This window comes from Pleurodeles waltl, chromosome 3_2 (genome assembly GCF_031143425.1).
Source record: "Pleurodeles waltl isolate 20211129_DDA chromosome 3_2, aPleWal1.hap1.20221129, whole genome shotgun sequence".
In the NCBI taxonomy this organism is placed as follows: domain Eukaryota; kingdom Metazoa; phylum Chordata; class Amphibia; order Caudata; family Salamandridae; genus Pleurodeles; species Pleurodeles waltl.
Window position 1 is genome coordinate 202,922,701 of NC_090441.1, and position 15,232 is coordinate 202,937,932.

Below are 15,232 nucleotides of genomic sequence, written 5' to 3' on the forward strand. Positions count from 1 at the left end.
AAGTGGCCGAAATGACAAAGACCAATCACGCTCCAATTCCACCAGCAAGGAGGCATTGAAGATCCGAACCATGCGTTCACGGCGCAGTTGAGTTGGTGGGAGCAGCTCCATTGCTCTGCGTAACTGGAAAGAAACAACCACTGCGAATCAGAAGAAATAGAATTAGTAGTCCGCCAATCAATGCTAAAATAATCGGAAAACCGCCAAACACGCTTGAAAAGAGTGAATGGATAGCTGATGGGATGACTCCGAAAACATTCTGGAAGATGGACACAAATCCAGACCCGACAGCCTTAAAGAAATGGACAATCCCAGCAGTGCTTGAAGCATTGAATATTCTGAATACCAGTTCTCCAAAGTGCTGGGGGAAGTTGGTATTTAATAGGGATTGTATCTCAGCTGATGATCTCGCTATCTGGAGAGCATAAGTCTCTCTAGCGGATGTCAACGCGACCTGTTTTTGAAACAGTAGCGCCTTTGGTCTGCTCAGCTTGTCATAATTTATATTAATAGTATCTATGTGGGGCCACATGTCAGGTACTTTTATCTCTCATGTGGGGGGGGAATAAAACATGTCCGCAACACATAACGACCTTTGAGACCGAGATTGCGTAGGCAATTCCTGGTCGCATGCCACAACAACTTTGGTCACTCAATGCCACATAACTTCCATTGGAAAGTACATGAAATAACGGTCGAATCAAAGGGACGGAAGTACCCTTCAGAAAACAGGCCAAGTTTGTGACCCCGCATTGCAAAGGCCGTGAAGGGACACCTGCTTACATATCATTGAATGGCTAACATTAGTCTCATATTAGCTTCCGCTTAGAAAAAATTCTGTTTCGCCGTTCAAACATTTATAATCAAAGGGCAGCTCGCACTCTTCCTTAATATAGCTATCGCCTAGCTGCTCGAACCTGCCCACTGCAAGTTGTTTCAAGCAATTCGAGAAACAAAAGGTTGAAATGGGAAAATTAATTATGCCATGTAGGTGCCAAATTGTTGAAGGACTCGCTGCTACCGTGAAGGGCAACTTATCTAACTTTTCATTATGAAGCATGGTGAAACTAGTTTCCCTTTTACCCATTGTCTGCTGTTCCCTGGAAAGAATAAAAGCAGTGAACAATTCACTACCGTTAATATACTTCCATGGAATTCAGCCATTTTTCAGTGTCTGTAATGTCCAACCTAGCTGCATGATGGAACGCAGCTGAGTTTGTCCATGATATAAATGGGACATGTCTGTCTGAATGATATCAATAGCAGATGACACAATGTTGGATGGTGAATAAATCCTGTTGGACAGAGTGTTCATGCCATTGTCGACAACTGCTAATGCCTTCTCTAAGTTTTCCTTATCTAATTGCCTGAAACATGCAGCAGCTTCTATCTGTGAAAGTTTCCAGATTTCATTATACATGGCATACAGGAACCTTTTAGAGCGCTGTTTCCTAGGACCTAGCAGAAAATCCTGCAAGTCTACATTTTCAGAAAGAGTGTTAAGATGTTTTTTAACTGCGACTAACGCGTTAGTCTGTACCCATTGTTGGCACAGTTTACCCACACTGTATGTTGTAACTATACCTGTGTGTTGACCCGATACAAAGCGAGGGTCTGGCCTGTTAATTGTAAAACCCCCTGAAGAGTTCAAAAAATGCGCTTGACATCTATTGGTGTCTGTTGGCCATATTAACCACCCGCCGGGACTGGAAAGTGAAGAATTATAGGTACCAGCCTTAACCACTGCATCTAGTATTTCCTCAGTGATATTAAGGAAATATTGCCAATCATTAAACTTCGCCGGTGGGGATACTGGGCGTGTTCATGTCTTTAATTTTTGCTAACCCCAGACAGGATGTCTGTTGAATGGTGTCATTTAAAAAGATCATTTTCACAGGAATTAGCCATGCTCTAAACAAAGCTCCCTACCCTGTATTTGCCAATCTTGCCAAGACAATAGTGCTCTTCCAGTATTCATAACCTTCAACTACGAGCCGGGAAACAAAGGGATCTGAATAAATCAGTTTTGTGTTTGTTAGCAAAATTTTCCTAATTTGTGACGGAGGTAACTTGAAATAATATGACTCTGCATTTTTTGTGTCATGCCCAGTGAAATATGTAAATTTCTCTGTATAGTGTTTTGGGCTCCCCACTAGTGGTGTTGAACAGTGTTCCCACAGTGTATAGTTCAATACTGGCCTGTGTCTAGTGGCATGGTGTAGGTAGTAATGTCCCCAATTGTTGTAACAGAACATTTCGCCATAATTCATTGTATGTCCATATACATCATCACTTTCAAATATGGAATAGTCTTTCATTTCAGTTAGCATGGAATCAACTGTTTGGACATCCCAATCATCAGATACAACATCAGGTGTAACCACATCTGTCATAGATATTTTGAACACATATGGAATTTGAATGACCTCAGTAGGGCTGTATATATCAAAGGGAACATTGTCCCACACAATCTCATCAGAAATTGGTATTGCTGAAATGTTCACAAGGGACAAGTCTCTTCGGACCTTATGTGAGGAATGATATGGAGCTAAGATTTCATCCACAGGCTCGACAGAGGAGCGTTCAGGAATGTAATGACCATTTATAAGCAAAAAGAAAACAGTCACAAAACCAACCCAACAAAATAATGCAGTAAATGTTAAACAGAACCATAAATAGTTCCATGGGTAAATTAAATAGTTCTTTTTGAGCCACTGATACAGCTGACGTGTTTTCGAAACATTGTCAATCATAATAGTGGATGAGTCTGAAGAAAAATCATCAATGTCTACGAAATAGCCAGAGGCAGTCTCTGCAAATGCTGGAGCCGGTGCATTATTCGTAGATTGGTCCACTTCACGTGGAGGCTCATAGTAGACCGCGTCACCAGTCTGTGCAGTGTTAGTGTAAAAAACAGCTTAATCTTGGACAGGAGGTGTCATTGAAGTGGTAACTGGAACTAGCAAGGGTTCATTTTCCGCCCACCCCATGTTCGAGGAGGACTCTGTGACAGCGTTGGACATTGTTGCATAGTCCGTAGTAGTGTTGTTCATTCTACTATGTAGAGGTATGTCCTGTTGGGTAGTGAGAGGGGATCGGGAACTACCCAAGGGACCTCTTGGTCTACTGTGAAGGTTCGGCCACATGGTGAACTTTGACGTCATCAATGGAAATGAATCTGTTTGTTCTGGAACCAGGCAGTGGTGGTAAGATGACAGTTCTGGTACCTTGAATTCCCAAGACCGGGACAGGTGATGGACCGAATTCCTTCTTCACAGCGATCTTCTCACGAACCAGATCCCCAACTTTAGGAATCCAGCTAATCGAAGTTTTTGCTAAATCCCTTATTCCTAAGGTGGCAGCACTGGTAGATGATTTATCATCACAAAACTGCTGAAGCTCCTGTAAGACAATGAGACGTTCATTTATGTCAAATGGTGTTTGTGCTGCCACCAAACCAGAGCCATCAAGATCTGGGACATGCATAGGAATCCCAAAGAGAACCTCATAAAAAGTTAGTCCCCCCAAGGACCGTCTTGGCAGATTATTCAGTGCTCTCTGGACCCCATATAGGTGATGAAGCCTACTGCGGCCTGAACCTAATACTCAAGCTGTTAAGGACTGCTTTAGATCACGGTTCCGCCTCTCCACAACCGAATTTCCATCGGGATGGTATGGTGAGGAGTAATGGAGTTCAACACCCATCGTCTCCATGGTGTCCCTGAACGCCTTAGAGGCAAATGCAGGGCCCTGGTCCGAATGGAATGCTGCAATCGCATATGTACCGATGAAGATCAGCAAATCTTTAACAACAGTTCGAGTGTCAGGAATCTAGAACAAGAAACTGCAGCGACTAAGATGTATTTGTATGCACCATCAGGTTGGAGTGGACCGCAATGGTCCAGGTACACACATTGTAGTGGCCTGCTGGACACTAAGAGGGATGTCTGTGGTGGGCGTTTGATATCGGAGCCTTTTATTTGCTGACAAATGTCACATCAAAGGATGTACTTTTTTGTCCGTCTGCATAGACCAGGTCACCAGAAGCGTTTCTGTAAGAGTGTTATTGTAGCCGAAATACCAGCATGTGCAGAAGCGACACCCTCATGCGCTGCTTTTACTAGATCTAATCTCTGGACTTCATTGGGGATCACTCGATCTCCAACCCCAGGAATTGTTGCATAGGCAACATTCTGTGCACTGATATGATAGGAATAATTTGGATTTCAGCCGAAGCTTTCACGGCAGTCAGTATTTTATTATCCAATCTCGTCTGTGAACGAGTCACTGCAGCCACAGAAGCCGTAGCTACTGCAGATTTGGCTGCTTCATCAGCCAAAGTGTTGCCAATAACGTGGACTCCTACACGTTGATGGCCCAATGTATGTACTACATAGACACACAGTAGCTTATCCTTAAGATCAGCCGCCCTCCCCCACAATGTTTTGTGTTTTATGGTGTTCCCTTTGGAATCTCTAATCCCGTTCAGCTTCCAATGATTAAGATAATCATTGTATGACTGGACGCAGTATTACGAGTCGCAGACTATTAAAGTCAGGCATCCTGGCTCTGTGTGTTCTAGCACTAATATAAGAGCTTTAACTTCAGCCAACTGAGCTGTGCAGTCCCCTAGGGTCTGTGTGTAGGTGTTGTGAGGGTGGAAGACTCCATCTTCCATCACACCACTCACGGCTGCGCAAGCGGCTGAGTTTTGATGTTTGGTACCTACAGCTGGTTGTGCTGAACCATCAGTGTAGATGACAGTTTGATATCTGTCAAGTGGCAAGATATTTAGAGGAGTGGGGTACCCCTGTTCATACTGGAGAAACTCTTGTGTCTGAAGTTTTGGATCAAAGATGTAAGCAACATCAGTGGCGGTCAGAAACATTGCCCACTGAATCCAACTTGGATGTAATGCTTTGGCATTGGGAACGCTTGCTTTGGTGACAGCCTCTAAGGCCGGCACCGGGGTAATGACAATAATACATTTCCCTTGGGCAATTGGCCTCTCCTTTATGACAGCCATTTGAACTGCAGTCAGAATCTTTTCTGTAGGTGTAAAACGTTGTTCTGCATTTGAGTATAAATGTGATTTATATGCTATTGGTACTGTGTCACCTTTATTGAAGGTGACATAAGTAAATCCAATGTCACCAGCAATTGTTATGAGGACCAAATTCATTTTATTGTCACGTGTGTGCAAGTGTTTAGCTTCTAGCATGTCCTGTGCAATTCCCTAAGGATGCATGTGTGTTTAACTGTCCAGTGTCTCCTAGAAAAGTTTGGCAGTATCAAGTCATAAAGTGGCTTGATGCGCTGTGCATAGTCTGGAATGTATGTTCTGCCAAAGTTGAAGAAACCTAGTAATGACTGTAGTTTCTTGAAAGTGTTAGGAGGGTGCAATTGTGCACATTTCTCTAGAAAGTGCGGGCCAGGCTCTTCCCCTCGTTCGATAGCTCGTATCCCAGGAACAATACACTGAGAAAGGCAACCTTACAAGATGAATGTTGAGGTCGTCATCCGTGAGATATATGTCATCCACGTAGGATAACGCCTCGGGATCAATATCATCATATTGATGTTACACGGGCTGACAATAGCCCTGGGCTGTTCTTATAGCCTTGGGGTAAACGGCAAAAGCATTTTTGTGAGCCAAATGAGAATGCACTCAGGTCCCGACTTTCATGTGCTAAGTTCTGGCAGAAAAACCCATTAGAAATATCTAATGTTGTTTTATATTTTTTACGCATTATATTGTTTATTAGTGCCGTGCTATGTGAGTTTTGTATAGCATATGTACATGTATGACTATTTAAATGTCTGTAATCTATGACTATTCTGTAGAAATAGTCTGGCTTTGCAACGGTGAATAACGGGTTATTCATTGCAGATGTACGGGGCTCAATTACTCCCTGATACGCGAGCTGAGTGAGGATCTCCCTCACCAGAGCTTTTGCTTCAGGTTTAACTGGATATGGTGGCTGAGGTTGGGGTGTAGACCTAATAGGAATTACATGACAAGGAGAGTCCTTGTCCCAACCTACATGATTGCGGTATAACGCAGGTGCCTGCGCTAAAGCCCATTCAACAGCACAGGCTTGTTTTTCTGCTTCTGGAACAAGATTAGAGAAAGAAGGCAAAATGACATCTTCCCCATTTGGGAGCTTACGGATGTGCTCATGTGGCCAGTCTCTTTCGGCCAACAGGATATCACTAGTAAGTTCATCCCAGAATATCACACCAATGGTGTGCTCTACTTCTCCCTCTATTTGAATTTTTAAATCATAAACCCTGTCGAGTGGGAGAACGCGGCCGTCCGCAGACTCAACTGCAATAAAATCGCTAGTTGCTTTCGCATCCAGATGATCTTTCAGACTCTGGCGACATATCCTGACCTCTGCTGCGCTGTCTAACAGCATCACTGCCCACATCTTGTTCTTCAGCAATGTTCTCAAGTGTACTGGCATTTTTAACTGACAGTGCTGCTACCTTTTTCTTTTTAAACTGTGGCTTCTGCTGAGGAGTCTTTTCTTCTTTTTTGACTGTAGACTGTGTTAAGTCTTTCTTTTGTTTCACGTATTCAGGAAGTCGATCATGATGGCCCCCTCTCTCGCTACATCTATCCAGTGCGTCCTGAAAGGAACAAGAGGGACGTGAATCAGTATATCTATGAGGAGTTTTTATATTTTCCCTATTTCTGAGATTGTATCTCCTTTCGGAGTTCTCCGGGTGTGGAGAATCAGCTCTCTTATTTCGTCTATCTTTAAATTCTTTTTGTTTTTGCCAGCGCATTTTAGAGCCCTCTTGTGCCTGCTTCGTACCTTTCTTAAGGGTGGTACTTTGTAATTCCAACTTCTTTGGGTTGGCTCCCAAACTATCCCACCCAATACCAGCATAGGTGTCGGAAATGATTTTTGGTAGCTGTCTCTCCTGTTCCAATTGTGGAGTTTCTCGGAGACGCTGGCGTATAGCCAATGCTACCACTTCCCCTTTAATGTTACTGAGTATTACTGAGGAAACTGCGTCAAAGTTACACATTAATTTCATCCCCAAATCTAAGGCTGGTGCAGCCCCGTGCTCATCTGTATTTGTTTTAACACTTTAACAAATCCGGTAAATTGGCAAGTGTTGGGGTACCATGTGTGGTTGTATATATAGGAGCGAAGACTGTACCCCATGTGGCGCAGTCATCCACCGAAAGAACCATCCCAAAGGGCAAGCACATTGTGAGAAGTCTATGTTTTTCCTGTGGTCCCGTATGGGGAAACACAGCTTCCAGCTGGTTTGTTTTCTGGGTTATCCAGAACAGTATTTTCTCTAATTCTGTGGGTATTTTACCCATGATAGTATGCACTGTTTGTGGATTAATCCCAGTAGCCAATTGGTATCCACGAGGTGCTGGTGGAGATGGCGCGCTGGTGTTGTGTTCAAATTTTGCATTATGAACTGGACTAGTCGTCTATAAAGTGTTACTAACTCATTATATACATTTTGTAGATCTGCTATTGCCATATTTTGTATGCCTGGGTAAGGTGTGTATGTGGCAAACATAGGCCACGATGGTCCATCATTACCTAAAGGACCTTGTCTCACTCTTTGTAATACAAGTGGTAGGGCGCCTTCAAACCAGTTCTAATGCTCTTGGTATGTGAGTGATATTTCATGATACTGGTGTGCTTGGTACCGTTGAGGTACATTTGCAATTTCGTATGTGTGGAATGTATGTGTTCTTTGGTTCAGTAAAATGTTTCTGTTTGGTATGCTTCATTAGCTTCTATTATAAGAGTAACAGCCCCGCCCTCTTCTGTAAGGCCATGCGCTAGTAGGTGTTGTGTTAATGCTTGTCTAGCATTCTCAGGAATTTTTATGGCCTTAGCCATATTTGTAAAATTGGTCAGAGAAATGGAGCACCAAATGGGGAGTAAAGTCCTTTTATGAGTTTGAGCTCGAACAACCTACAGCCTAATCAGGTGTTACCTTTTCAGCTGAGGAGGATCTTCCCAAAGACCAAGAACATCTACGTTTAATGGTACTTAGGGTACCTGTTGTCTGTGAGACAGTAATTGTCAGGGTATCTGTAAATTAATGCCTAAACACCATCATTGGTGGCGCCATGTCGTAGTTGGACTCTTGCTCTAGGCAAGACTGCTGGTTTAAGGATGACAGAACTTATGTTTGTAGGCGACTATGCCTATCCTACAACAAGTCGCAACGGTCGTCCCAACCCTTCCGGCTCACTAGAAGCACCTCACCAAAAACCCAAACAGTAAACGGTGATTTGTGGCAGCCTTTACGCATGGACTCAAGAGTATGACATCTCAGGGAGCATCATGGTTTAACTGAGATTACCCCTTTCTCACAGATATATCATGTCTCATCCAACCACAGGTAATAACGAAGATGCAGTCAAGTTTCAATAGTTTTTATTTAACACAACTGCAATCTGCGATAAGTTGCATGGGCTGCAATTATTAGGATAATGAACAGTGCAAGAAACAGAATTGTAAAGAACAGTGCAAGAAACAGAATTGTAAAGACAAGAGTCACTGTGATAAAGACCCCCACCATCTTGCAATAACATGAAAAGACATAAATGCCCTCATTACAATCCTGGCGGTCAAAGATCACCAGGGCTGTTTTGGAGTTTGTACCGCCAACAGGCTGGCGGTACAAACTCGGGCATTATGACTGCGGCGGAAGCGCCGCGGTCGCACCACCGGGACCAGCGGTTTCCTGCTACTTTTGTCCCGGCGGTTTCCTGCTACTTTTGTCCCGGCGGTTTCCCGCCACTTTTGTCCCGGCGGATTTAATCCCCCAGGGCAGCGCTGCTTGCAGCGCTGCCCATGGGATTACGAGTCTCCCTCCCGCCAGCCTTTTCATGGCGGTATGAACCGCCATGAAAAGGCTGGCGGAAAGGGGAGTTGCGGGGCCCCTGGGGGCCCCATGGAGCTTTTCACTCTCTGCATAGCAGAGAGTGAAAAGCGTGACGGGTGCAACTGCACCCGTCGCACCGCTGCAACACCGCCGGCTCCATCCGTGTTGCAGCCGAGATGCCCTCTGGGCCGGCGGGCGGAAACCAGGTTTCCGCCCCCTGGCACAGCGGGGATCTCCAAATAGGCACTGCGGGAGTGTGACCGCATTGGCGGCCGCGCAATGTTGAAATGAGGGCCTAAGTGTGTAATATGTCCTAATACCCTATCATGATAGGCCTAACCTCCTACCTAAAGGAGAGCTGGGTATGTTAAACCTAATCTGCCAATGCCATGTCCATGAGAGGAGCCCTCAACCCTCGTTACCTTGGAATGAGGTCTCTATCTCGGACTCCGCAGGAACACGAAGACTGAGTCAGCGTCAAGATGACGTGCAGCATCGATATCAGTGATGGTGGTGATGCCCTCTGGTCGGAATCCCTCTGATTATCTGTCTAAAGTGTGATGTACTTATACACATCTACTTGGACCCCTGACGTAGGTGTTTTCCCAAACAATAGATAACGGCATGTTTGAGGCGGCAATTAATATAAACAATTCCCTTGAAAGCATGAAGAGGGAAAGTTCCTAAATGTTAACACCTACAGTTTGTTTGTCTTTGTCACTTGATTTTCACGCCTTAATGCGGTAGCACTGATAATGCAAATCATAACAAGTGGCCTAATTATAAACAAGGCGGCCACCTTAGAAGAATTAAATAATTAAAAGGGCTAAGACAGAGCAGGCTAAGTAGGTTAAAAGTCACTAGGTGACGGAGGTAAGAGTCCGCAAGCCAATGGCTAAGCTAACTCCAGTTATCCCATTAAAACAAACTAGGATTTACCACAGTCCATACAGCTTCTACTTCAGCACCACAATACCTTCCTGGGTGAATTGTGAGCTATACAAATACACATAACATAAAATAACAACAGCGAGTCAGTTAGCACCTGCACCTGTCTGAGGAATGATCCAATCTCATAATTCTCTCCCATTCAATGGCAATCTGATTATTAGTTCCAATATGTTTTTAACTCAATAGACCTTATGTACAGCACTGCAGCAGGCTGCCGGGCAGGGCATGTACCTGTGCTCAGCAGGGGCTTGTGTGATCTGGGTGTTGAGATGTCCCATGATGCACAGTCTCCAGCTTGAAACATCAAGCTACACACTACAGGAGGTGGATAAAGGGGAGGAGAAGGAGGAGGAGGATGAGTAGGTGGTGGAAACCCTGGTCTAGTGATAATCTTCTACCTCACCCTTCATATCTTGATAAAAGTGGGGCTTATTGGTCTCTAGACCCGTCATATTCCTTGACCATCGAAGGAGGACTAGACCATGGTAACCCTATAGGTAATAGTGGAATCAGTGACAGAGGGATGGTAGGGACCAATGGAATTTTCTACTGCCTGAGGCAGCGAAGTCAAGCATGAGACAAGACCGAAATCCTTGCCATGAAATTGGTGACTCTATAAGGTTGGTCAAAACACCTGCAATCCCAGCATAGGTTAGTCTGGTGTCGGGCAACTGTCTGCAGTCTACAAGGTACCATATAATACTTTTGCTGCTATCACACTGAACGCGTAATGTGACTGAAAGGTGAGCCTGATTCAGCAGAATACTACATTTAAAGTGAACAGAGCTTCAATAACCACCATTTACAAGCATCCAACACACATTTTATTATTTGAAAGATGAATAATATTTTTGGGATTTCACAATTACACATGCAAAAGTAAACTTAAGATATTACAAATGATAAGAAACAAGATCAGGATGGAAAACCTACCTAGCAGTGGGTATCTCACGTCTCGTTCCATGACAAGGCGAGATTTGCCTATCACCCTGCCATATGACAAAAAGGAGAATGTTAATCAACTGAAAACCTATTTGTACCTCTACCACAACACATTACAACAAACATAACCTATGCTTCTTCCATGAGGGAGGAGGGGCTGACCATTTATCTGTTTTTAGGCATTAAAACAAAATTGAATTAACTATTCAGAATAGAGCTGTCAACAGTGAAAAATCAAGATTGCCACATTCAAATAAACACACTGGGGAGTCTCTAAATCCAAGTCACATGGCAGACTCAAGATGTGCCTCAACATAACTTCTATGCAATTACTCTCTCAGAAATTACTCGGGCAGAGTTTGTTTCAATTGAATATTCAAAATAGAAAACGTCTGCAGAAATGTTTCCAGGTAATGTTCACGGTCACTTGTGCGTCCTTCAGAGGCTGCTCCTCCGCTATGGTGAAGAAGCGTCGCCCCCCCCTCCAGCCAGCAGCAGGAGCTGCAAACCTTTAAAAATAAAATAATAATAAACAATGTTTATTTTTAAAAGGGTGGAGGCATGGGGGTGACAAGCAGTGAGGGGAGTGCACAGAGCACTCCCCTCACTGCGCATGTATGTTTAGCCAGCCGTCTCGGACCAGCCAAATGCACATGTGCACAAGGGCTCTTTCCAACCCGGCATTGTGTTGCCGGGTTGGAGAGAGCAAACCCAGGCTCCCAGTTGGCGTTGGAGCACCCAACCAGGGCGCTTCAGCCAATCATAACGCTACTTTGAGCAGCGTTATGATTAGCCACAGGGCAGGCTGCGAGCCTTCAGTGCAGCGGATAGTGGCGGTAAAGTTCAGGTATGTTTTTTACTTATTTATTGTGTTTTTTTCTCCCCACCCCACCACATTTCCCAGTCGCCAGCCACAACTGGCATCCTTGCTAATTTGACTTTATTGACTGTTTTGATTTATTGAGAAGACAGATTGAGGAGGGATCAGTTGTCATGGATGAAAAACATCAGCTCCCTTTCTATGGCAGCTTAATGTGCCAGCATGCCCACATGGAAATATAAGGGAAGAGCCCCAGATGGAGGGGCGAGGGAGGAGGGGGTTGACAAGTTAATATGCTGCTCATGCCTCCCCCCCCCAATCATCAAAGAGCAACAGATCACTGTGTACAGACACAAATAAACTGACTGGAATTGCAGTAGTTGGTCCATGAATTAGCCCCAAATCTCACAGATCAACAGTATGAGGCGACAATGAGGGAAGCGTAGGCTTCTGCTGTAACCCACAGGTTTCTGGGCTCAGATTTCAGGGGAAACATGTGAGTCCTGACAGCAGCTCAGAAAGGGGCTCTGGTCCCTGCCACCTTCTTCTCTTAGTGGAAGAGCATTCACAGAATTATACAGTGACAGCAGGAAGAGATAGCTGTGCTCCAAATGTGAGAAAGAGTTTACAAGTTGTTAAACCATTTGAAATTAGCACATTTCTTTAACAGAATTTATAGACACTGTGGATGAAATGGTGATTTTCGATTGGAGTTTGAAATTAGATAGCTTATCTTATCTCAGGTTGGAACCTTACATATTTACAGGTATTGTTCAAACTGAAGTTTGACTCATGCTGCACAACGCCATGTTTGTGCACGCCTGCTCGCTAAACAACTCAGAAATGCTCAACGTCTATCCGGGAAAGGCATTTGGGCCAGACGGTGACATCAAACCTATAGCTATAATTACAAAATGTCAAAAAATACTACAGTTTACTGAGGCAACCTCTCGCTTTTTCTTTCTTGATGCACCTGAGAATCCTGCGGCGCACAGTAAAGAGTAGCAATGGTTTCGACCAGTCTCTTGGTCCCTTCTAACCCAGCGCATCCTCCTTGACTGGACCCAGGATGTGCTCCTCAACACGGTGTTAGCCACCCCTGGAGAGTCGGGAAGGGCGGGCTTGCGGAAGGAAGTAGGAAGCCCTAAAGCAGGGTTTGCCAGCATTTTCTGTAGTAAGAGCTACTTCTGATCAGTGAAAATCATCATGAGCTAGTGAAGGCCAAGCAATGTGCTCCTTGTTACCAGACATCCCCAGGCCCAGCTTAACTGACCTAAAGCCTAATGTCCATAGAGCCAGATATACTAGTTTAAACAAATTTCTTTGACTAGGGGCACTACAACTGGGCAGCAATGTGTGTCAGTGATAATGTAAACACAGCCTTCCCTTAACTTTAAAAGAAAAGTAGGACCTTGTGCTTATTTAAAAATGAACTCAAGGCTGCAAGCTACTCTGGAGGTGTCCGGGAGCTACTGGTAGCTTGAGATCAACTGGTTGGAGAAACCGGCCTTAAAGGAAGTAAAATGATGGGCAAGCAGAGCAAGCCTGCTCTGGGGACATGACCTCTAATGCGCTGTCAGATTGTACTTAATTGCATACCTGCCAACTTACATAGGAATGTCACAGTTTGAGCAGGGGGGTGGGGCCTTGGAGAGGGGTGGGGCCTCTTGTCAAGAGCTACCTAAGAGGCACCCTGCCCCTCACCAAGTCACACTCCCCCTCTCAAAAATAAATAAAAACAAAGGGTCATTAAGGCTGTCACCTACGTCCTAGGGTGTTTTCACACATGTTAATGGGCATCGGCTGCTTACTGCCTCTGAAAAAGAGCGAGAATCCACTCTTCACAGTGGTTTTCAGCTTGTTTTCCCTGCCACATTGTGATTTTGGCTGCTCACTGTGTGACCGTCTGAAGGGAGCTGAAATCACGTGACACACGGTGGCACGTGTGAGTTGACAGGTCTGTAAATGTAATTGTATTTATTTTGCGCTTACTATCCATGATGAGGTACTGAAGCACTTTTCTGCGAGTAGCACGATACTACTGAACCAAAAGTACCTCTACAGATGTGAGAAAACAGAGAATCACATTGGAAAAAAGGTATTCATAAAGTCATTTAAAGACAGCAAGGTGGTGGCAGTGGCATAAATACAGAGGGAGGAGGTAAATGAATCCGAGTCAGACAAGGGCAAAAAAAATAGGCCCGAATACGGAAATAAAAGTGGTGCACGTTAGTGAACTAGAAAGCTAAAAAAGTGGCCCACATGTGCAAAACAGGCCAGTTTTGAACTTGTAAAGACACTGTAGGAGTATTTTTCAAGGATTGGGTGACTGCATGTGTTAGACCTGACACATTGAGGTTGTGTTTCCTCAAAAAAAAAAAATATTTAGCTTTTTCTCTTTTAGTGCCCTTAGTGCTATTGGTACTTTCCCACAGTGAATACAGGGGGAAAGTACATGTGCCCTTCCTACTTATGTTAGGAAGTAGGACATTGGTGTCTTCTTGCGCAATGGTGATTTGACATGTGCTGAGCCTGACATTGTAGGCCCAGTTGTGCACGCTCGCACAATAGTGTTTAACATGTGTCCCGCCTGCCGTTGTAAGCTCATGTTCATGCTCTTGCATAATAGTGTTTACCATGTGTTCAGCCTGCCACTGCAGGCCAGTGTGTGCAAACTTTCACTAGGGGTGTGTGTAAACGTGGTGAGGAATTCCCATGTGTGATCTCTCTTCCTCTAAGGGTTACGCTCCCTATAGGTTAACATGGGGAATGGGTGAAAGCACTCCCAAACGGAATTGTGGATTGCAGTGGAGCAGTTTCATGATGTTTCCTATCATTGGATTTGCAGTGATAAACCATTTCATATGGTAAGGGTTTTTTTGTCATTAATAGCTGAGAAATGTAACTTCTGGAAAGTGGGAATTTCTCCGCTCTAGAATAAATTGTGTGCCTTCCTACCAGGCTCTAATCGACGCTGGAGGTTGGAGGAGCACATCTATGCATTCCCCAACGACATCTATAAACAATGGGCACGCAACTGGAATGACAGACTTCTGCCACTGGAAGGCCTGGCTGGATAAATTGGAGGAAGAGGTTTTGACACTCTGGCCAGATCATGACCCCACTAAAGATTAAGATCTGCATTTCACGGCCCCATGGAAGACAGGACTGAAATTTAGTGGAGACATCTGTGGATCAAAGGAAGAACCTTTGAACCACCTCGAACTTCAAAGGCACACTACACTATAACTACTGGTGGCATACTGCAGCGGGGTAGAGATACATTTGCAGGGACGTGGGGTCGGAGAACCTGATCTGCATGGTGCACACTGCCAGAGGAATCTGTTCTGCACAAGGAGGATTACTCCCCTAGGAAGACACTACACACCCATCCCGAACCATGGCTTGCCTGGGCAAACTGCCTGCTGCTGTGTGGCACCTTGAAGTATGCTTTCCAAGGGCTTGTTGGCTGGCCCTCTGTTCTCCGTGGAGGTCTCAGGAATATCAAAGACCTCCCGTGAGGGACCCACACTGTCTGCTTGTGACACTTGGAGAGCCGTGCCCTCATACGTGCCACATCATCTGCTGGATTCCAACTGGCAGCTCAGCGTAAGCGCGAAGCTAAGAATTGTGCCTGGAGAGCAG

At 44.7% G+C, this 15,232-nt stretch overlaps 1 protein-coding gene across 1 annotated transcript in view; it reads right to left on the reverse strand.

Moving 5' to 3' along the window:
- Positions 1 to 15,232, reverse strand: part of ADCY10 (adenylate cyclase 10) — a 1,855,427-nt gene that overhangs the window by 616,981 nt on the left and 1,223,214 nt on the right. Inside the window, exon 13 of the mRNA XM_069226523.1 lies at positions 10,755 to 10,814. Coding sequence (XP_069082624.1) covers positions 10,755 to 10,814 — 60 coding nt within the window. The remainder of the gene's footprint in view (positions 1 to 10,754; positions 10,815 to 15,232) is intronic.